At 42.2% G+C, this 24,056-nt stretch overlaps 1 protein-coding gene across 2 annotated transcripts in view; it reads left to right on the forward strand.

Annotated features, from left to right (window-relative positions):
- The window catches only part of LOC110533130 (neurexin-2), a 442,565-nt gene that overhangs the window by 41,207 nt on the left and 377,302 nt on the right, over nucleotides 1-24,056 (forward strand). For both annotated transcript variants that reach the window (XM_036933224.2, XM_090186900.1), the window contains exon 2: nucleotides 22,048-23,383. In XM_036933224.2, coding sequence (XP_036789119.2) covers nucleotides 22,663-23,383 — 721 coding nt within the window. In that variant the 5' untranslated portion in view covers nucleotides 22,048-22,662. The remainder of the gene's footprint in view (nucleotides 1-22,047; nucleotides 23,384-24,056) is intronic.

A 24,056-nucleotide genomic window follows, 5' to 3' on the forward strand; every position in this document is an offset into this window, starting at 1 on the left:
CCACCACAACGTTTCAGACTCGGAGGACCAACAACCTCCACATACAGACCAACAAACCAAAGGGTGAACACATTCTGTCTGCACTAGCTTTGGGGCATTTAACTGTCGCATTCAATTCTGGCTTATGTGGAGATTCTAGGATTTGTGTGCTCAGCAAATTGTTGAGATTTATCGTACTGTTGCACTCACCATACACGCATGTTTTCATTGACAAATCAGTGCCATACTATATTTGTGCGCTCGTGAAAGAGCTCTACAACATGTGAAACGCCCTCCAATTCACCTTGTATGTTAACAAAAACACTCTCATTTGCTGAATGAGTTCATTTGGTAATGTTGGAACTGGGACATGACAGTTTCTAAAAGAATGGCACAATGGCACATTTGATCATATTTCCTTGGCGGTGTGGTCAGAATGATTTAAAATTAGAATGTTTTAATAAGCATGGACCTTTTTTCAAACAACAAATGCATGTAGCATATAGCATGCTGGTGTAGTGCTAAATAATATTGAACAATCTACATTTGATAAACCTGACTATCTGACTCCATTTGATATTATAGTTAGACCATGTTTATCAAGTTTTATGCGTTTGGCTGACTAAGATCAGGAAATGGTCAGCGCAAAACGCAAGTATTATTTAACAACTTTATAAACGGAATGAAATCACATTCACAGCATTACAGTCTAGGCATACACATCTTATGGTTCCAAGCCAAAGCATGAAAAAAGAGATGGGATATTAGAAACTATCATATAACCATTCTCCATGGACAGGATAAGAGGCAGAACAAAGGCATTTCATTCCATTTATAATATTTAAAGGTAGGTCTGGCCTAAATGACCAAAATATCACATAATTTATGACGGTATTTGACAGTATTTTATGTTTTTGAATAATAAAAGTTGTAAATATGCTTTATGAGCAGTTCATGACCCTAGGGTGACAACACATACATTATACGTGATTTCAATGTGACTGTTTCAATTCGGATTGTTTTATACTGTTCAATCCAACTTCAATTTTATTTTAAATCAGCATTTTCATAACAATTGGAAATCTGTATTTTTGGACACCGATTTGGCCGAATATTTTTTTATTTTTTTACACCATTATTTAATCTTCATTTAACTAGGAAAGTCAGTTAAGAACACATTCTTATTTTCAATGATGGCCTAGGAACGGTGGGTTAAATGCCTTGTTCAGGGGCAGAATGACCTTGTCAGCTCGGGGATTCAATCTTGCAACCTTTCGGTTACTAGGCCAACGCTCTAACCACTAGGCTACCCTGCCGCCCCATTGAGGAGTATACCACCTCAGTCATCGGCTCCATCAATAAGTGCATCGACGACATTGTCCCACAGTGACAGTACGTACATATCCCAACCAGAAGCCATGGATTACAGGCAACATCTGCATCGAGCTAAAGGCTAAAGCTGATACTTTCAAGGAGCGGGACACTAATCTGGACACCTAATAAGAAATCCCGCTATGCCCTCGAACCATTAAACCACCAATCAAGCAAAGCATCAATACAGGATTAAGATTGAATCCTATTACAACGGCTCTGACACTCATCGGATGTGGCAGGAATGTCAAACTATTACGGACTACAAAGGGAAACCCAGCCGCGAGCTGCCATATTGACGCGAGCCTACCAGATGAGCTAAATGCACGCTTCGAGGCAGATGAGCTAAATGCCCGCTTATGCTCGATTCGAGGCAATAGTAATAGTTTTCAGTGTTGCTTGCCTCGAAGCGAGCATAAAAGGCATTTAGAGCACAAGAGCACCAGAAGCATGCACGAGAGCACCAGCTGTTCTGGATGACTGTGTGATAATGCTCCCAGTAGCTGATATGAGCAAGACCTTTAAACAGGTCAACATTCACAAAACCGCAGGGCCAGATGGATTACCAGGATGTGTACGCAAAGCATGGCAAGTGTCTTCACTCACATTTCACTCTCCCTGTCCCCTCCTGTACTCCCTGTTCACCCACGACTGCGTGGCCAAGCATGACTCCAACACCATTAAGTTTGCTGACGACACAACAGTGGTAGGCCTGATCACCGACAACGATGAGACAGCTAATAGGGAGGAGGTCAGAGAACTGACAGTGTGGTGCCAGGACAACTTCTCCCTCAATGTGAGCAAGACAAAGGAGCTGATCGTGGACTACAGGAAAAGGCGGGCCGAGCAAGCCCCCATTTAACATCAATGGGGTTGTAGTGGAACGGGTCGAGAGATTCAAGTTCCTTGGTGTCCACATCACCAACAAACTATCGTGGTCCAAACAAACCAAGACAGTCGTGAAGAGGGCATGACAAAACCTTTTCCCCCTCAGGAGACTGAAAAGATTTGGCATGGGTCCCCAGATCCTCAAAAAGTTCTACAGCTGCACCATTGAGAGCATCCTGACCTGTTTCATTACCGCCTGGTATGGCAACTGCTCGGCATCTGACCGTAAGGCACTACAGTGCCTATGGCCCAGTACATCACATGGGCTAAGCTTCTTGCAATCTAGGGCCTATATAATAGGCGGTGTCAGATGAAAGCCCATAAAAATGTCAGCGATTCCAGTCACCCAAGTCATAGACTGTTTCTCTGCTACTGCACGGCAAGTACCAAGTCTTGGACCAAAAGACTCTTTAACAGCTTCTACCCCCAAGCTATAAGACTGCTGAACAATTAATCAAATGGCCACCGGACTATTACATTGACCTCCCCCCATTTGTTTTTTATTCTGCTGCTACTCGTGGTTTATTATTAGGGGTGGCAGGTAGCCTAGTGGTTAGAGCGTTGGGCCAGTAACCGAAAGGTTGTTAGATCGTATCCCCAAGCTGACAAGGTAAAAATCTGTCATTCTGCTCCTGAACAATGCAGTTAACCCACTGTTCTTAGGCTCTCATTGTAAATAAGAATTTGTTCTTCACTGACTTGCCTAATTAAATTATATATTTGGTCAATATTTTCTTAACTCTTCTTGAACTACACTGTTGGTTAAGGGCTTGTAAGTAAGCATTTCACAGTAAGGTCTACACTTGTTGTATTCGGCGTTTGTTACAAATTAAGTGAAGTAAAAACTCAAACTGATTCTTGCTTCAATACCGGTGTGTATAGTAAAATACTGTATACCGCCCAGCTCTATTTGAATGTGTGATTCTTTCAAACCAAAACCAACCACCATTGCCCCTTCAAACGATACCAAGTCACATTAACCTGATCATCCAGGCCCAATCTCCACAGGATGTCACAGCATCCAAAGGCTTGTGTGGGGGATGAAACCATTGCAGGTAAGGAAGAATTCCTAAAGACAATAATAGGTAGAGTTCACCCTGTACAGATACAAGTTACCACTGGCCCTTAAATCATTGTCCTTTCTGTTTTCCTTGTTTTCCTGGCCATTTGCCATGCAGCTCCAGGTGACAGAGAGCACATAGTTTAGGGCCAAGCCTACACTGGCCGCGCATTCTGTAAGATTGAATAGACAATCAAACAATTTAAAAGTAAATGCTACAGCCCATACTATGCAAGAGATGTTGTTCAATATTTTGTTTATCAATAGATGATTGTGTTTCTATCTCCTGCCTTGGTATAGGCTCTGAAATGAAATAGGATTAGGAGCGGGACATCACAGCCTATCACACAGCAATACTGTAGCCTATCCATTCTGTCAAATAATTTTTAAATAGGCTACCGGTCTATTTGCTATTGAATGAGAGATGGCTTAATGGTAGCCTAGGGCTGGGCAGTATACAGTATTTTACTATATACCGATATTTATGCATGGACCGTTTTGGGTTTTTACTTTACCTTCTATAACAGTATTTGAATGTTTGGTTTGTTAAATGTGATACCCCGTGTGTAATGTCCATTTTTATAGTTTACTCCGCTACTTGAGTCATCCCTCTCCGCTCTCTCCATGCCGCTGTCCATACAGACCTAGTCCCACCCTCTGTCACTCAAGGAGCGCATTTGTTGTTGCTTGGCCACGAGACACTTTTGTTCAGTCTGCATGGTCAATGCAGCACATGCAACAATGTTGATAACGATGTTGTTTCCACTTTGATCTTAATATAAATCCACAAGCGTTCTATAATTACAATATTAGTTTGTTTCTTACATCTGCAAACAACTAGTTTGTATTTTCTTAGCAAGTTAAGCTACGTCGTGTTAGCCACTAATGCTAATTGCTAGCTAATAAATGTACTGAGTACTCGTGGAGGCCTAAATCGGCATGTTGTTTGTGCAACAGTATCTACTAAATCAAAGAGGAATAGGCGAAGCATGAATATGTTGGCTGTATGAATAAAGATTTAATGTAGCCAAAGATTATAGAGTCCCCTAGGAAACACTGAACATCACTTTTGTTCCTACCCTGTCACAATAACTTCTCCATGGCATTTTCATTCGTTGTCACGTCAAACAACACTGTATTCAAAGTGCCCACTATTATTTATATTCTAACTATAGAATTATAATAAACATTATATTTCCATGATTCCAAAAGTTCACCCAAGTGTTTTGATCTAAATCGCAATTGCAACATTTGGTTAAAAATAAGGCCTAGTATTTTTGCACATATCGTGGCAGTGTGGAAATGATCTCAAATGAGTGCAGGAAATGATCTCAAATGCGTGCAGGAAATGATCTCAAATGCGTGCAGGAAATGATCTCAAATGCGTGCAGGAAATGATCTCAAATGAGTGCAGGAAATGATCTCAAATGCGTGCAGGAAATGATCTCAAATGCGTGCAGGAAATGATCTCAAATGCGTGCAGGAAATGATCTCAAATGCGTGCAGGAAATGATCTCAAATGAGTGCAGGAAATGATCTCAAATGAGTGCAGGAAATGCAGAAATGTATCTTAGGTTGAGGTTTAATTGAACAGTATCAAACAATCAGAATGGAGAAAGACTACGGCCACTCACTACTGATTAAAGCAAATGTAGAACTTTTAATAATCAAAAACATAAAATACCGTCATATCGTCAATTTTGAAAAATACCATGATATGCTATTTCGGCCATATCGCCCAGCCCTATGGTAGCCTAATATATGTTGTGTGGCAGAATAAACTGTGTTGGTATGTGTTAATAACATTTAGACTACGTTACCCAGCAGGCTATGCAGGCACGGGAGTTGGTTAAAGAATGCCTTGCATGGCTAAACATGGAGTTTTCTGGCCGAAGTATATGTTCATTAAAGGTAGTTAAACCTACGCCCCGGTTTGTCATTATATAAGGAACAAACATAACATAAACCATGTCATAAAAGGAGAGCCATGTCCTGCAATATGATTATAATTTAGGCCTATATAATAAAAATTAAATAAACATTCTGCGTGCTGCTATGCGATACAGCAAATGCATCCGTTTCATCATTAGGCCTACGTTTTAGCATTTTTATTAGACTACCATTAACCCAAAATAAAAATGTATTTGCTTGCACTACAATTCTTTAACCGCTAGAAGTTGTGCGTATCGCATGATCTGTGCTGTTTGTGGAAATATGTACACTTTCCTGTCATGTTCACAACAGATCAATACCAACCTCTGTGGGGAAAATAGCAAACGCAAGGTTTAGTCTTTTTTTGTGCACACACACCTTTGATTAGAGGCCCCAGGTTATTCCAGCTAGCTTCTAGCCTATGTCCTAGAGCCTCCTTTGCCATTCCACGTCTGATTTGTTTGTGGCTCGTTTTGAAGCCGTGTGATCCCCTTCTTACATGTGCAACGTCGCTATTAATTATGGCCCACTCAACTCCTCTGGGACACCTCACGGCTCTTGGTCTTTCCAATCAAATGCCATTACTCAGTGTCACCATCTCTCACTTTCCCTGTGCATGTGCTAGATCTACTGACACTTCATACTCTTTTGTACTTGTCCCCTGGTGGGTGAGTGTGTGTGTGCCTGCACAAATTGCAAACGCTGTGTACATGCATCTCTTTCTTTGTGTGTCCATTCGTTCAGTCATTTAATGAGGTAAGAACATTCCACATCAGAGAGATGTGCAATCATTTGGTTTGTTCTAGGAACATTGAAATTGTATCTTGCTACATGAAATGTGTGTCGTTTCTGTAATATACAGTGGGGTCTGGAATGATTGGATCCCTTGATAAAGATGAGCAAAATAGACTGTATAAAATAAATAATACAAATGTTGATCTATATTGTATGCAATGTATTATTTTATACTAGTACAGTTTTTCAGAGAAATACATTTTGTTTAATTAACTGATTTAAAAAAATAATCTAGCCTGCGCACGTAGATTCCAACAGCCTGCGCACGTAGATTCCAACAGCCTGCGCACGTAGATTCCAACAGCCTGCGCACGTAGATTCCAACGGCCTGCGCACGTAGATTCCAACGGGCTGCGCACGTAGATTCCAACAGCCTGCGCACGTAGATTCCAACAGCCTGCGCACGTAGATTCCAACAGCCTGCGCACGTAGATTCCAACGGGCTGCGCACGTAGATTCCAACAGCCTGCGCACGTAGATTCCAACAGCCTGCGCACGTAGATTCCAACAGCCTGCGCACGTAGATTCCAAGATGGCGGACTGAACACAGCGGTGCAGATTGCCTTAAGATAAAAAACGTACTATTCAATATCTGTAAGCACTTCATATACTCTTGAGTAATAACATTCAATCTGGATATCAAAGCAAATCATCAGGCCTGAGAAATGTATCGACAAATATTACGAAAACAAGTAACACTTAAACATGACAGAGAGTAAACAAGGACAATCAATCTCTAAAAGAAAAATGCAACTCCTCAACGGATACAGGCGATTTATGCTTTTCACCACCAGAACTGGTAAGGGTGGAAAGCGATCTGTTAAAATTGATAAATGACAAGGCATAGTTGAATTAGTCAGTAAAGGATTGAAATCGAGCCTCGAAATGGGTGACGAAAAACCTGTGACAATGGAGAAAGCTAGAAGGGACAGTCAATATGATAGAAACGGATGTAAATGAACTTAAAAAGGAGAACATCTTTCTGAAAGAAGCGTTACTTGACATGCAGACTAGATCTATGAGAGAAAATCCAGTGCTTACTGGTATTGAAGAAGGAGAAGTTCCTGAAAGAGTAGTGAAGGTATTCTTTCTTACAGCGCTTCAGATCCTACTCGATGATGTCTATAAAATCCAACTCGAACGTGTACACCGTTTTGGACAAAGAGGACAGAGATATGTGCGCCCAATCGTTGCCAAATTTGCTTTCTTTATCCTTAATGTAATGGGTAAAAACGTGGGTAAAATACTCGCTGGCACGAAAATAGGCATGAATGATCAGTTCACGAGGGAGATTGCAGAAAGGTGCAAAGTTCTTCACCCAATCTTCAAGGAGAATAGATTAAAAGGGAAGTGTGTAGCTCTTGTAGTACATAAACATGTTCAGAGACGCAGACTACTCAATGGCTATTCTAAAAATTACTAAGTTCTCATAGAAGAGTCAAATACTGGAACACCAAATAAACTCAGGAAAAAATCCATTGATTCTCGAAGAATATAACTTAAGTCCCTCATGAGCTTAGTTCCTGTCCCACTCCATGAAAACCCAAAATATAAGCTTGTTTATCTCCAATCTTTATAAACCATTGTAAATGTAAACAAACACGTTACAGCCTCATAACATGGTTAAAACAATACGTTTTATATCATGGATGGTCAGTCCTTTCATCCATAGATCTGTCTGTTAATCAAAGAGATCTCCAGGCCCATCCCTCAGCTTGTTAACAAAACAGAGGCTGGGCAACCATTTTGTTGTTGTTTCATCTGTGGATCTGCCCTTTAAACAGCTGCATATTATCAAGAAAGTTTCACCAACAAAAAGGTAAACAATAGGCCTTTAGCAAATGCAGCACATGGCATTCATTTTTTTACATGTAAAATAGCACTTTTCAGTAGTGCTCAAAGCATGCCATTTCATGAGCGCAGGATTTATTTTTCGACTCAAATCACTGAGAGTCCATGACAACAAAATCATAAACACCACAGTAGGGCTGGCTAATAAGTCCTTAGTTTTGGAGTCATGCTCCGGTAAAACAATGTTGCTAATCTATACGTCCATATTTCCAAGTCCTATTCTTGAAGATCAAGGGGTATATTTTATACATATTTATACATATTTTATAATGACTGGAATTTTGATTGACTTTGGTTTTTAATGTAAATTACAGTGGAAGCCTTATAACCTGGAATTAAAATATATTATATTATATTTTTGGGAGGTTTGTATCATTTGATTTACACAACATGCCTACCACTTTGAAGATGCAAAATATTTTTGATTATGAAACAAACAAGAAATAAAACAAAAAAAAACAGAACTTGAGCGTGCATACTATTCACTTCCCTAAAGTCAACACCTTTTGCAGCAATTACAGCTGCAAGTCTTTTGGGGTATGTCTCTATAAGCTTGGCACATCTAGCCACCAGGATTCTTGCCCATTCTTCAAGGCAAAACTTCTCCAGCTCCTTCAAGTTGGATGGGTACTGCCGTGTACAGCAATCTTTAAGTCACACCACAGATTCTCAATTTTAATTGAGGTCTGGGCTTTGATTAGGCCATTCCAAGACATTTAAATGTTTCCCCTTAAACCACTCGAGTGTTGCTTTAACAGTATGCTTAGGGTCATTGTCCTGCTGGAAGGTGAACCTCCTTCCCAGTCTCACATCTCTGGAAGACTGAAACAGGTTTCCCTCAAGAATTTCCCTGAATTTAGCGCCATCCATCATTCCTTCAATTCTGACCAGTTTCCCAGTCCCTGCCGATGAAAAACATCCCCACAGCATGATGCTGCCACCACAATGCTTCACTGTGGGGAGGGTATTCTCGGGGTGATGAGAGGTGTTGGGTTTGTGCCAGACATACCATTTTCCTTGATGGCCATAAAGCTCAATTTTAGTCTCATCTGACCAGAGTACCTTCTTCCATATGTTTGGGGAGTCTCCTACATGCCTTTTGATGAACACCAAATGTGTTTGCTTATTTTTTTCTTAAACAATGTATTTTTTTCCCGGTCACTCTTCCATAAAGCCCAGCTCTGTGGAATGTACAGCTTAAAGTGGTCCTATGGACAGATACTCTAATCTCCGGCGGTGGAGTTTTGCAGCTCCTTTAAGGGTATCTTTGGTGTCTTTGTTGCCTCTCTGATTTAATGCCCTCCTTGCCTGGTCTGTGAGTTTTGGTGGGCGGCCCCATCTTGGCAGGTTTGTTGTGGTGTCATATTCTTTCCATTTTTTTTATAATGGATTTAATGGTGCTCCGTGGGATGTTCAAATGTTTTATAACCCAACCCTGATCTGTACTTCTCCACAACTTTGCCCCTGACCTGTTTGGAGAGCTCCTTGGTCTTCGTGGTGCCGCTTGCGTGGTGGTGCCTCTTGCATAGTGGTGTTGCAGACTCTGGGGCCTTTCAGAACAGGTGTATATATATTGAGATCACGTGACAGATCATGTGACACTTAGATTACACATAGGTGAACTTTATTTAACTAATGATGTGACTTCTGAAGGTAATTGGTTGCACCAGATCTTATTTAGGGGCTTCATAGAAAAGGGAGTGAATACATATGCACGCAACACTTTACGTTTTTTATTTTTTGGGAATTTTTTTAAACAAGTTATTTTTTTCATTTCACTTCACCAATTTTGACTATTTGGTGTATGTCCATTACATGAAATTCAAATAAAAATGAATTTAAATTACAGGTTGTAATGCAACAAAATAGAAACAACGCCTAGGGGGATGAATACTCTTGCAAGGCATTGTATATGTGCAAAACTGATAGAGACATACCCCAAGCGACTTACAGCTGTAATCGCAGCAAAAGGTGGCGCTACAAAGTATTAACTTAAGGGGGCTGAATAATTTTGCACGCCCAATTTTTCAGTTTTGGATTTGTTAAAAAAGTTTGAAATATCCAATAAATGTCGTTCCACTTCATGATTGTGTCCCACTTGTTGTTGATTCTTCACAAAAAAATACAGTTTTATATCTTTATGTTTGAAGCCTGAAATGTGGCAAAAGGTCGCAAAGTTCAAGGGGGCCGAATACTTTCGCAAGGCACTGTATATATACACTGCTCAAAAAAATAAAGGGAACACTTAAGCAACACAATGTAACTCCAAGTCAATCACACTTCTGTGAAATCAAACTGTCCACTTAGGAAGCAACACTGATTGACAATACATTTCACATGCTGTTGTGCAAATGGAATAGACAACAGGTGGAAAGTATAGGCAATTAGCAAGACACCCCCAATAAAGGAGTGGTTCTGCAGGTGATAACCACAGACCACTTCTCAGTTCCTATGCTTCCTGGCTGATGTTTTGGTCACTTTTGAATGCTGGCGGTGCTTTCACTCTAGTGGTAGCATGAGACGGAGTCTACAACCCACACAAGTGGCTCAGGTAGTGCAGCTCATCCAGGATGGCACATCAATGCGAGCTGTGGCAAGAAGGTTTGCTATGTCTGTCAGCATAGTGTCCAGATTATGGAGGCGCTACCAGGAGACAGGCCAGTACATCAGGAGACGTGGAGGAGGCCGTAGGAGGGCAACAACCCAGCAGCAGGACCGCTACCTCCACCTTTGTGCAAGGAGGAGCAGGAGGAGCACTGCCAGAGCCCTGCAAAATGACCTCCAGCAGGCCACAAATGTGCATGTGTCTGCTCAAACGGTCAGAAACAGACTCCATGAGGGTGGTATGAGGGCCCAACGTCCACATGTGGGGATTGTGCTTACAGCCCAACACCGTGCAGGAAGTTGGCATTTGCCAGAGAACACCAAGATTGGCAAATTCGCCACTGGCGCCCTGTGCTCTTCACAGATGAAAGCAGGTTCACACTGAGCACATGTGACAGACGTGACAGTCTGGATACGCCGTGGAGAATGTTCTGCTGCCTGCAGCATCCTCCAGCATGACCGGTTTGGCGGTGGGTCAGTCATGGTGTGGGGTGGCATTTCTTTGGGGGGCAGCACAGCCCTCCATGTGCTCGCCAGAGGTAGCCTGACTGCCATTAGGTACCGAGATGAGATCCCCAGACCCCTTGTGAGACCATATGCTGGTGCGGTTGGCCCTGGGTTCCTCCTAATGCAAGACAATGCTAGACCTCATGTGGCTGGAGTGCGTCAGCAGTTCCTGTAAGAGGAAGGCATTGATGCTATGGACTGGCCCGCCCGTTCCCCAGACCTGAATCCAATTGAGCACATCTGGAACATCATGTCTCGCTCCATCCACCAACGCCACGTTGCACCACAGACTGTCCAGGAGTTGGTGGATGCTTTAGTCCAGGTCTGGGAGGAGATCCCTCAGGAGACCATCCGCCACCTCATCAGGAGCATGCCCAGGCGTTGTAGGGAGGTCACACAGGCACGTGGAGGCCACACACTCTACTGAGCCTCATTTTGACTTGTTTTATTGACATTACATCAAAGTTGGATCAGCCTGTATTGTGGTTTTCCACTTTAATTTTGAGTGTGACTCCAAATCCAGACCTCCATGGGTTGATAAATTTGATTTCCATTGATAATTTTTGTGTGATTTTGTTGTCAGCACATTCAACTATGTAAAGAAAAAAGTATTTAATAAGAATATTTCATTCATTCAGATCTAGGATGTGTTATTTTAGTGTTCCCTTTATTTTTGGGGGCAGTGTATATTATGTGTCTGTTGTTGAATATACAGTTGATGTTGGAAGTTTACGTACACCTTAGCCAAATACACTTAAACTCAGTTTTTCACAATTCCTGACATTTAATCCTAGTAAAATTCCCTGTCTTATGTCAGTTAGGATCACCACTTTATTTTAAGAATGTGAAATGCCAGAATAATAGTAGAGTGATTTATTTCAGCTTTTATTTCTTTCACCATATTCCCAGTGGGTCAGAAGTTTTACATACACTCAGTTAGTATTTGGTAGCATTGCCTTTAAATTGTTTAACTTGGGTCAAATGTTTCGGGTAGCTTTCCACAAGCTTCCCACAATAAGTTGGGTGAATTTTGTCCCATTCCTCCTGACAGAGCTGGTCTAACTGAGTCAGGTTTGAAGGCCTCCTTGCTCGCACACGCTTTTTCAGTTCTGTCCACACATTTTCTATAGGATTGAGGTCAGAGCTTTGTGATGGCCACTCCAATACCTTGACTTTGTTGTCCTTAAGCCATTTTGCCACAACGTTGGAAGTATGCTTGGGGTCATTGCCCATTTGGAAGACTCATTTGCAACCAAGCTTTAACTTCCCGACTGATGTCTTGAGATGTTGCTTCAATATATCCACATAATTTTCCTCCTTCATGATGCCATCTATTTTGTGAAGTGCACCAGTCCCTCTGGCAGCAAATAACCCCCACAACATGATGCTGCCACCCCCGTGCTTCACGGTTGGGATGGTATTCTTCAGCTGGCAAGCTTCTCCCTTTTTCCTCCAAACATAACAATGGTCATTATGGCCAAACAGTTCTATTTTTGTTTTATCAGACCAGAGGACATTTCTCCAAAAAGTACGATCTTTGTCCCCATGTGCAGCTTTTTTATGGCGGTTTTGGAGCAGTGGTTTCTTGCTGAGCGGCCTTTCAGGTTATGTCGATATAGGACTCGTTTTACTATGGATATAGATACTTTTGTATCTATTTCCCTCCAGCATCTTCTCAAGGTCCTTTGCTGTTGTTCTGGGATTGATTTGCACTTTTTGCACCAAAGTACGTTCATCTCTAGGAGACAGAACGCGTGTCCTTCCTGAGTAGTATGACGGCTGCGTGATCCCATGGTGTTTATACTTGCATACTTTGTTTGTACAGATGAATGTGGTACCTTCAGGCGTTTGGAAATTGCTCCCAATGATGAACCAGACTTGTGGAGGTCTACAATTCTTTTTCTAGCTTCTTGGCTGATTTCTTTTGATTTTCCCATGATGTCAAGCAAAGAGGCACTGAGTTTGCAGGTAGGCCTTGAAATACATCCACAGGTACACCTCATATTGACTCAAATGATATCAATTAGCTTTAGAAGCTTCTGATAGGCTATGACATAATTTTCTGGAATCTTCCAAGCTGTTTAAAGGCACAGTCAATGTAGTGTATGTAAACTTTAGACCCACTGGAATTGTGATACAGTGAAATAATCTGTCTAATCAATTGTTGGAAAAATGATGTGCCATGCACAAATGTCCTAACTGCCTTGCCAAAACTATAGTTTGTTAACAAGGAATTTGTGGAGTGGTTGAAAAACAAGTTTTAATGACTCCAACCTAAGTGTATGTAAACTTCTGACTTCAACTGTATGTATATATATTTATACACACTCACACTACCGTTCAAAAGTTTGGGGTCACTGAAATGTCCTTGTTTTTTAATGAAAATCACTTTTTTTGTCCATTAAAATAACATCAAATTGATCAGAAATACATTGTAGACATTGTTAATGTTGTAAATGACTATTGTAGCTTGAAACGGCAGATACATTTTTTTTGTTGTTGAATATCTACATAGGCGTACAGAGGCCCCTTGTCAGCAACCATCACTCCAATGGCACGTTGTGTTAGCTAATCCGAGTTTAGCATTTTAAATGGCTAATTGATCATTAGAAAACCCGTTGCAATTATGCTAGGACAGCTGAAAACTGTTATTCTCATGAAAGAAGCAATAAAACTGGCCTTCTTTAGACTAGTTGGATATCTGGAGCATCAGCATTTGTGGGTTCGATTACAGGCTCAAAATGTCCAGAAACAAAGACCTTGTGTTCTTTTGCCCATCTTAATCTTTTCTTTTTATTATCCAGTCTGAGATGTGGCTTTTTCTTTGCAACTCTGCTTAGAAGGCTAGCATCCCGGAGTCGCCTCTTCACTGTTGACGTTGAGACTGGTGTTTTGCGGGTACTATTTAATGAAGCTGCCAGTTGAGGACTTGTATGGCATCTGTTTCTCAAACTAGACACTAATGTACTTGTCCTCTTGCTCAGTTGTGCACTGGGGCCTCCCACTCCTCTTTCTATTCTGGTTAGAGCCCATTTGCGCTGTTCTGTGAAGGGAGTAGTACAGTGTTGTACCAGATCTTCAGTTTCTTGGCAATTTCTCGCATGGAATAGCCTTAATTTCTCAGAACAAGAATAGACTGAGGAGTTTCAAAAGAAAGCTATTGGTTTCTGGCTATTTTGACCCAGTAATCAAACCCACAAATCCTGAAGCTCCAGGTACTCAACTAGTCTAAAGAAGGCTAGTTGTATTGCTTCTTTAATCAGAACAACAGTTTTCAGCTGTGCTAACATAATTGCAAAATGGTTTTCTAATGATCAATTAGCCTTTTATAGTGATAAACTTGGATTAGCTGATACAACGTGCCATTGGAGAAAACGTTTGACCTCTGTCATTGCCAACAAAGGGTATATAACAAAGTATTGAGAAACTTTTGTTATTGACCAAATACTTATTTTCCACCATAATTTGCAAATAAATTCATTAAAAATCCTAGAATGTGATTTTCTGGATTTTTTTCTTCTAATTTTGTCTGTCATAGTTGAAGTGTACCTATGATAAAAATGACAGGCCTCTCATCTTTTTAATTGGGAGAACTTGCACAATTGGTGGCTGACTAAATACTTTTTTGCCCCACTGTAGGTCAGTATAGGTATTTATGTGATACACTATTTTCTAATCTTTATCAAGGGATCCAATAATTCTGGACCTCACTGTATCTACATGTTACAGCCTGGGACATAATAGCTGACCTTGGCTTCTTACCCAAGAGACTGAGCCGGAATGCCCTTTAGCTTGCTCTAATTTGCCTAATGCTGAGTATGACTCCCTAACCACAAATCTATTAACAGACCTTTCCTCACATCTGTTCCTCCCAAATACTGTATATTTTTCTGTGAAACAGGAATGGCTAAATTAAGATGATTCACTGTTATACAATACTGTCCACTCCTAAAGTGCTATACCATGATGAATCTTTGTTTGGTCATTTATTTGTGGTGTGTGTGTGTTCAGTGGCGGGCTGCCCGTTCCACTGTGTGGGTGCGTCTCTTTATGGCAGGCTCAGTGGAGGTGCTCCCCAGGGCCCCCTCCACCCGTTTCATCTCTTTGGCCCAGAGAGAGGCAGAGGGAGGTGCAGGGAGACACAGAGGGAAGACAGAGCATAGGAAGAGAGGCTGCTGCAGTGCACAGTGCTGACAGAGGCTGGGTCAGATTGCCTGCAGCTCCAAAGACTGTACAGGTGGATGGGAACTGACTGGCTCCAATGTTTCTACTCAATCTTTATTCATCTCTCTGGAGAGGTCAGGATGACAATGTCCAGTTACTGCCAGACTGGAAACTTTACTGACCCTGGTGTTCTGTGGACCTTTTGAGAGAAGGTTGACTATAGGTTATATGTGACAGACCGGCTCGGTCTTATGTAGCAACATTTGAAATGTGTTTTTTTACATTGGATAAAAGTAGAGACTCAGCTAGAACATTGGATATATCAAATGCTACAGTTGAAGAGCAAGAGAAAGTAATTCTGCTTTGAAAGTTGATAAACTTGTAACCTCACTTTTGAGAAAATGGCCCTTCAATGTTTTGGTACCTACTGGAGAGCTCTTCTTTGTCCTCACCCATTCAGCATTGTTCACACCCTCTTATGCTTTAGCCCCACCCATCTCTTTAAAGATTCACATGTGAGGCTATGTACTAAACAACCCAACATTTTAAGACTAAAGGCTGGCTTATGCTACAGGTGTGTTTGTACATTTAATCTGGAGTGCCAGAGTGTGTTCTGGGCATTCGTGAACACTCAGAACGTTGTCAGATTGTCCGTTCATAAATTGAGAGTGTTGATCCGTGCATTCTGACCTAATAACAGCAGTCAAGCACCCAAGCTAACTGGCTAACATTGGCTAGCTTGCTAGCTACTTCCATACACAAATGAGGGAACACCTCACTCTGACCCTTTTACTCGCCCTAGCAGAGCTGGTTAGGCTGTTTTCATGTTATCCAGAGCGTTGGTGACTGCAACTGTGCTGCTGGCAAAAATGTAATTATGCTTGTTTGCCAACGTTTACTAACACCAGCCATATTCAATGGGTGTTGAGCGTTGGTAAATTTGTCAGTTACAGTGCCTTGCGAAAGTATTCGGCCCCCTTGAACTTTGCGACCTTTTGCCACATTTCAGGCTTCAAACATAAAGATATAAAACTGTATTTTTTTGTGAAGAATCAACAACAAGTGGGACACAATCATGAAGTGGAACGACATTTATTGGATATTTCAAACTTTTTTAACAAATCAAAAACTGAAAAATTGGGCGTGCAAAATTATTCAGCCCCCTTAAGTTAATACTTTGTAGCGCCACCTTTTGCTGCGATTACAGCTGTAAGTCGCTTGGGGTATGTCTCTATCAGTTTTGCACATCGAGAGACTGACATTTTTTCCCATTCCTCCTTGCAAAACAGCTCGAGCTCAGTGAGGTTGGATGGAGAGCATTTGTGAACAGCAGTTTTCAGTTCTTTCCACAGATTCTCGATTGGATTCAGGTCTGGACTTTGACTTGGCCATTCTAACACCTGGATATGTTTATTTTTGAACCATTCCATTGTAGATTTTGCTTTATGTTTTGGATCATTTTCTTGTTGGAAGACAAATCTCCGTCCCAGTCTCAGGTCTTTTGCAGACTCCATCAGGTTTTCTTCCAGAATGGTCCTGTATTTGGCTCCATCCATCTTCCCATTCATTTTAACCATCTTCCCTGTCCCCGCTGAAGAAAAGCAGGCCCAAACCATGATGCTGCCACCACCATGTTTGACAGTGGGGATGGTGTGTTCAGCTGTGTTGCATTTACGCCAAACATAACGTTTTGCATTGTTGCCAAAAAGTTCAATTTTGGTTTCATCTGACCAGAGCACCTTCTTCCACATGTTTGGTGTGTCTCCCAGGTGGCTGGTGGCAAACTTTAAACGACACTTTTTATGGATATCTTTAAGAAATGGCTTTCTTCTTGCCACTCTTCCATAAAGGCCAGATTTGTGCAATATACGACTGATTGTTGTCCTATGGACAGAGTCTCCCACCTCAGCTGTAGATCTCTGCAGTTCATCCAGAGTGATCATGGGCCTCTTGGCTGCATCTCTGATCAGTCTTCTCCTTGTATGAGCTGAAAGTTTAGAGGGACGGCCAGGTCTTGGTAGATTTGCAGTGGTCTGATACTCCTTCCATTTCAATATTATCGCTTGCACAGTGCTCCTTGGGATGTTTAAAGCTTGGGAAATCTTTTTGTATCCAAATCCGGCTTTAAACTTCTTCACAACAGTATCTCGGACCTGCCTGGTGTGTTCCTTGTTCTTCACGATGCTCTCTGCGCTTTTAACGGACCTCTGAGACTATCACAGTGCAGGTGCATTTATACGGAGACTTGATTACACACAGGTGGATTGTATTTATCATCATTAGTCATTTAGGTCAACATTGGATCATTCAGAGATCCTCACTGAACTTCTGGAGAGAGTTTGCTGCACTGAAAGTAAAGGGGCTGAATAATTTTGCACACCCAATTTTTCAGTTTTTGATTTGTTAAAAAAGTTTGAAATATCCAATAAATGTCGTTCCACTTCATGATTGTGTCCCACTTGTTGTTGATTCTTCACAAAAAAATACAGTTTTATATCTTTATGTTTGAAGCCTGAAATGTGGCAAAAGGTCGCAAAGTTCAAGGGGGCCGAATACTTTCGCAAGGCACTGTATATTCTGCGCTCTGGAACACTCAGACGAGAGTGCTCTGAAATCTGAGTACGTCTATTGACAGTTGTCGAAGTGACCTCAAACATTCTATTGAAATAGTTACTTGCATAGTGGAGTCTTTTGTTTCAACATGTAGGTAGCTAGCTAGCTAAACAATGAACCATAATCCCAATTCATAACTTTACTACCCTGCATGAATCTGCAGGTAGCTAACCAATCAGGTTCAATATTAGCTAGCTAACATTAGGCAATAACAAGCAATGTAAATGGTTCTGAGATATGAATAATATTACTACACAGTAATAGCCCACTAGCTAACGTTGGCTAGCTAGCTAACAGTACACTTTAACACGAAATGAAAAAAAGTTTCGGACAAAATTAGAAACGTGTAATATCTTAATTTTGATGGCTAGACGCTCTTACCCATATATATGGATGGACGCTTCTCCCTCTCTGTCACGGATGCCATGGTTGCCCTTAGTTTGAAGATGTAATCCGGAGAGGCATATTTGCAATCATATTCCAGAATCTCCTTAGCTATCATACTCTAATTCCAAAGATTTTCAAAACTCAGTTCTCCAGAAAGTGGAGAGCAACACTTATGTAGTTCTACTACGTGATATATTTCAAAAAAGCTGAGTTAGAAAGGATGACCTACACATACTGACCAGCTCATGTTAGAGACAGAAGGTGCTACATGGCAGACCATTCCGAACTCATCTCTCGGCATGTCCAGCCCATTATCTCAGCCAATCATGGCTAACGGGAAGGTCGCTGGCTTTTTTCCTTGGCTAAACAAACTAGGCTCGTATTTTTAGCGATTTTTATTCGTATTTATCCAAGTTTGTATTTATCCAAGTTTGCATCCAAGTTTGTTATTAAGGCACATTAAAGTTCACATGTTCCAGAAGGCATTTTGATTTTAAAAAAAAGTTTACATTCAAATGGCGCTCCTGTGAAACAGTGACGCGTGACATGCTTCTAGTTTCCTGAAATGAGTCACATATACTGTAGCTGGTCTATCATGATTGGTGTACGTCCTGTAAGGTCTTCAGTAGATAGACTTCAAAGTAATGGCATGCGTTATAGATATTGTATACAGTATATGAGTAATGGGCAATAAAGATAATCTTTTCAGTTGTTATCGAACACTCACGTTTGGAATGCGTGGTGTTGTGCCCAGCTGAAGTGTTGCATAGTGGAGTCTGGACTGCAGCGTTCTGTCAGCTTGTTTTGGACTCTGTAAGTAGGCGAATGTGTATGAAGAAAGCTGTAGTGGTGCTCTAACGTGACGGACTTTGACACAGATGCCATGAGTTAGTGAAGAGACGGGGAGGTGTGGAGCAAGTTGGGTAGCGTGTTCACAGCTGATTCCTTTGGGCCCACACTGACTGTCTTCAAGAGTTATGGATGTTTTCAACTGTGGTATACATTATTTTGATTAGGTCTGGGGATGCCTGGATTTGATTTAGCCATGGATAATTACCAGATTTGAATGGACATATCTGTTAATCTAAATGAGTCAATCTTAGTCTTGGCGATAAGACCTGGCCAAGTTAACATTGGGTTTGGCCACTACTAGCTCTTTCTTCAAAGCTGCCTTTCTGAGTGCCCTGAAGATGGAGGCCAGTAGTAGGAGATATCCTCCTTGCTGTGTGAATAATAAATGTGAGCATTTGAAAGATCTCATCTATAAGTCATATGCCCTGCCCTTCCTGGTGGAATGCTCCAAATCCCCTCCTTCACACACTAAACTGCCCCTCTGCCCCTTCAATTTTCACCAAAATATGTGAGACTATCCTTGACGATATATGACATGTTTAGGCACTCTTTCTCCTTTTTGACTGGGGCGTGGCTCAGACAAAAAAATACAATGCAAAAGCCTTCTCCCACCCCAGTTGGGCTGCAATTCCCCTAGGCTGCCTCTGAAATGGCACCCTTTTCCCTATATGGTGCACTATGCCATATCAGAAGCAACTATGGTTCCCCACCATCACCTAGCCATCTCTGTTCAGTGAGTTGGAGAGCCTCGGTGCAACAGTGGCGTTCAGAAGTGAAGGGAAAAGGAGAGAGCTGTTCAGTACCTGCATCCCACCACTCTGACTCTGACACATCTGAGAGGAGCTCTGCCCTTTCCTACACAGCCACAGTCCCAGAGTGAGAAGGAGAGAGAGAGAGAGAAACCTATTCACTGTATCCAGCCACTCAACACAACACAGAGTGGGTTGGCACGAAAGTGATTTGTATTCCTGCAAGGTCAATTAACATGCCCTCGCCCAAAAGGTTGGTTGTGTGAAATGCATTGTTAATGAGCTCAAGTTTTGAATGCTTTTATTTATAATTGTTGGTGTTTATAAAGGCCACCAGCAACAGTGGTTAAGTCTGGTCTCTCTGGTGTCTGATATGTCATTAGCATTCCTGCTGCACTGCAACATGTTTTCCAGCCTGTCAGCTCTCACCTCTCCTCTCTGAGAGGGAGAATTCGCCAGCTCAAAGCAGATCTGGGAAGGAAGTTCTCTAGACTATGTTCTTTAGATTCAGCCCACTGTAAACTGAACCGGCTGGGCTCATCACATTTTTTTTCTCCCTCCTCCGAAACATAGCTTTCTGCTCTGCCCTGTAAAGCCCCAGCTTCATCCCTGTTGTCTAGCTGGGAGGAGAGGTGTTTTATTGTTCTGGTCTTCGTGCTTGGTCTCGTGTTTAGCCTGCTGTGTGGAGATACTTCAGGCTAACAAAACGTGAATGCTGTTTTTATATTGAATAGCAGGTGGATGTAAGGGCTTGTTGATGTGTTGGTTTTAGTCCATCAACTATAACCCCTATCTGCACTCCACTTTATTTATTCAGTGTGTTTGACTCTGCAATCAATTGGTTTCCATAACCCCTGTCTTTGACTTGGGTGTTTTACTGTGTTATTTCTCGATGAAGGCTGTCACGATAAGCCTTTTATCTTTTCAAGTGACAATCCAATATGCAAAAGGCCTGTGCCTTCATTGGCATCAGAGCTGTGAGATTTGTGTTCCGCAGGATACAATGCCTCCGTCACAACAGGCCATAGCAATTCATCAAACAATCCGAAGGCAATTCGCTCCTTCATTCTGCAGGCGTTTTCCTGGAGGAAGACGAAGACTGATTTGTCTGGAAAGACATGCAGTCTGTTGCGTTTTTCTGGTGGTTGGAGGGGGAGCGGCGACTGGCCCTGTTTTTAATCAAGATGAGTTTGATTTGATTACATTTATTAGACGGAGCAGCAAGGCAAACTTGGAACTACAGCACCACACTGGCTCTTTTGACTATAATTGTGTTAATTGAAAGTGGGTACATTTAAATGATATTTATTGTCTACTGTTGTTCTCGCCAAATGTTTTAATGTTGATGTTGTCATTTTGCGGCCTGCATAAAAAGGGAATTGTTCCCTTTTTTCCTCTCAGCTTTTCATCCACTCCTCACCAGATAACGGACAGGCCCTGATAGTTGTTCTTAATTGAAAGGTGTCCCTCCCTCTGCAGATGTACCGCTCACTATGCAATACGATTGCTGTTAGAGGTCATATTCAAGGACACGGAATCACTTTAGAAGATCACTGGAAAGTGACAAAGTGCAACAGCAGGGCCAACCATGATAAAGAGAGGTCTGTACAATTCAACTTTTGTGTGGTGAGACTACTTTCACCCAGTGTTTCCTGGTTACTTTGAACTGATTACCTTTTGAGAAAGGTCACAGCACTTACCATGGTAATCTTGCTAAAAAAGAGAAGACACTTCCTGTTTAATTAGATGCCCAACATAAACACAGCAATCTGCTCTCTCTCGGTAGCTCTGCGTCTTCGTCTCTCTCACTCCGCCAGTATACTTACTATCTGCAGTGCTTTCAACGAAGCTCCCGAACCCTTATTGACGTGATTGAAAAGGCCTGAGTCTCTTCCAAGCCTCCATTGGTCTCTAAGTAAAATGATCTTTCCTCCCCTGCCTCTCTGGGTTCTCTGCTGTGTCGCCGGGGGGGGGGAACTAATAAATAAAGCAACGCAATACTAAAGTATTTTTTCTTTCTTTCTCTCGTCCTCCTTTCTTTTTCCTGTGCCATATTTCATTATTTGTTTTATGTCATTTATTTAACTATGATTTATGTAACTGCAGAAGATTAAAAAAACATAGTGTTTTTAGTTATTATAGAATGTTCACGCTTACATTTCTGTCACCTATTATGGTACACCATTATTTTGTGATGTGGGTTACGCAGCTCCAGGCCGCTGGAGTTTTTCATATGATGCTGTCCGTTGTCTTTCATTCCTCTCCTAACATGTTTTTCTTGCGTGTGTGTTCCAGAGCGGTGGGACACTAAGGAAGATGGGGCCTGTACCTGTTTCTGCTTGGCTCTGTGCCTAGCTAACTCCTGGAGGCTGGACCGGACCGGACTGGACTGCTGCTGGAAGGAGGCGAGGGTATTTGGTTGATAAGGAAGGGGAAGAGAAACAGAAAAGCCTTGAATTACTTTTGTCGTTTGTCCTGTTTGTGACCCCATCGCCCAAACCAGCTCACTTCAACATTCTGCAGCAATCCCCTCCTCACTTGGTTTTGTAAATGTGCTAGTTCCTGGACTCCGAAACATAGGCAACAGTATGTTCTACTTCCTAGATTCCTAAACATATGGATTCTACCATGTTTCCAGAACATTTTCTGTAGCCTGTTCTCTGGAGAATAACTGACGCAATTCCACTTTTGGGGAATTTATTCCCTGTTTTTATTCAACTCAATGGAGAGGCTAAGAAGATAATCAGAACAGAGAGGCAAAGCTGAAGAGACATTGGAATCATATTATTTCTGTAAACTTTAGGGAAAACACAACAACAGTGTAGACTGGAGATCATTTCTGCCTCTCTCTGCGGTGGTGGATTTAAAGCAACAAGACCTAGTTGGAGGGATTAGGGCCAGAAGTGGAAGATGATAAGTAGCAAGGTGCTATGTGAAGGCCGGGCTATGTGGCCCCTGGTATTGACTGGGCTGTTGTTGACAGTCATGGCCACGGCCTTGGAGTACGAGGGAGTCCCTGGCCAGTGGGCGCGGTACGGCCGCTGGGAGGCCAAGGTCACAGGCGAGCTGAGCTTCACTCTGAAGACCAACATCAGCAAGGCCCTGGTGCTCTACTTGGACGACGGAGGGAACTGTGACTTCCTGGAGCTGCTGATCACAGACGGCCGGCTGCATCTGCGCTTCACCATCCACTGCGCGGAGCCTGCCTCCCTGCACACGGAGACCCACGTCAACGACCAGCGCTGGCACCGCGTGCTTCTCACCCGCAACTATAGAGCGACCACCCTGGTGGTGGACAACGAGGAGAAGGTGGCCGAGGTCAAGTCCAAGAGGAGTGAGATGGTGGTGGCCAGTGACCTTTACGTAGGCGGCATCTCGCCAGACGTGCGCCTATCTGCTCTCACGTCCAACACGGTCAAATATGAGCCACCCTTCCAGGGACTGATTGCCAACCTGAAGCTGGGGGAGAACCTCCCAGTGCTCCTGGATGGCCAAAGTGTTCAGAATGATTTGGAATACCTGTGCATTAAACAGAACCCCTGCAGCAACAGAGGCCTCTGCTCCATCCACCAGGGAGAGGTCCTCTGTGACTGCACCAACACTGGCTACAAGGGAAACTACTGCCACGAAGGTGAGCCAAATACTCAATGAGCTGAATTTGTTCAAGGAAAGGGCCTGTTTTCCCATTTGAATGCCTTAGCAGTAAAACCGATTGCTTTGTGAAGTTTAAATTATGGTTTTTGAGGGATTCCTTTAGGATTTACTTGTAATTCTGAGCTATTATCTGAACAGACATTCATTTTCCTTAATTATTCGGGGGAGAGTTGTGCTGATCTACATTTTAGCACAGCTTGACGTGCTGTCTCTGAATGCTTAGGGGGTTTGGCTGAGATTGTTGGATAGCCTGTTGATTATGATTACATTTTCTCTGAGTTTAGCTAGGCCCACGTAACTCACTTGTGGATGGCTGTTTCATGGCTAAAGGGAAATAAGCCAATCTTGTTCCACTCACACATACTGTAGCAACATCACGCTAGTAAATGTCAATGTTTTCATAAAGTAAAACGTTTGCTTGTCTTGAGAGGAAATGTAAACGTTTTACTGTATGTTGATTTTGTTTCTGTGTTTATCCTGGCTTCACCATTCATAATTATAAAAGCATTCTGTTACCTGATACTTAACCTCATCTCGAACCAGGCTTCCCTAAAATGCGAAACCTGGGGAAGTCCATGGCAAAAAATCATCAAATGCCTTGCTTGGGTGGAGCTCCAAAGGTGCTCGCCAGATTAGTGCCGTAGGAGCAA

Source organism: Oncorhynchus mykiss, chromosome 10 (assembly GCF_057628025.1).
Source record: "Oncorhynchus mykiss isolate SJ-2025 chromosome 10, ASM5762802v1, whole genome shotgun sequence".
Classification (NCBI taxonomy): Eukaryota; Metazoa; Chordata; class Actinopteri; order Salmoniformes; family Salmonidae; genus Oncorhynchus; species Oncorhynchus mykiss.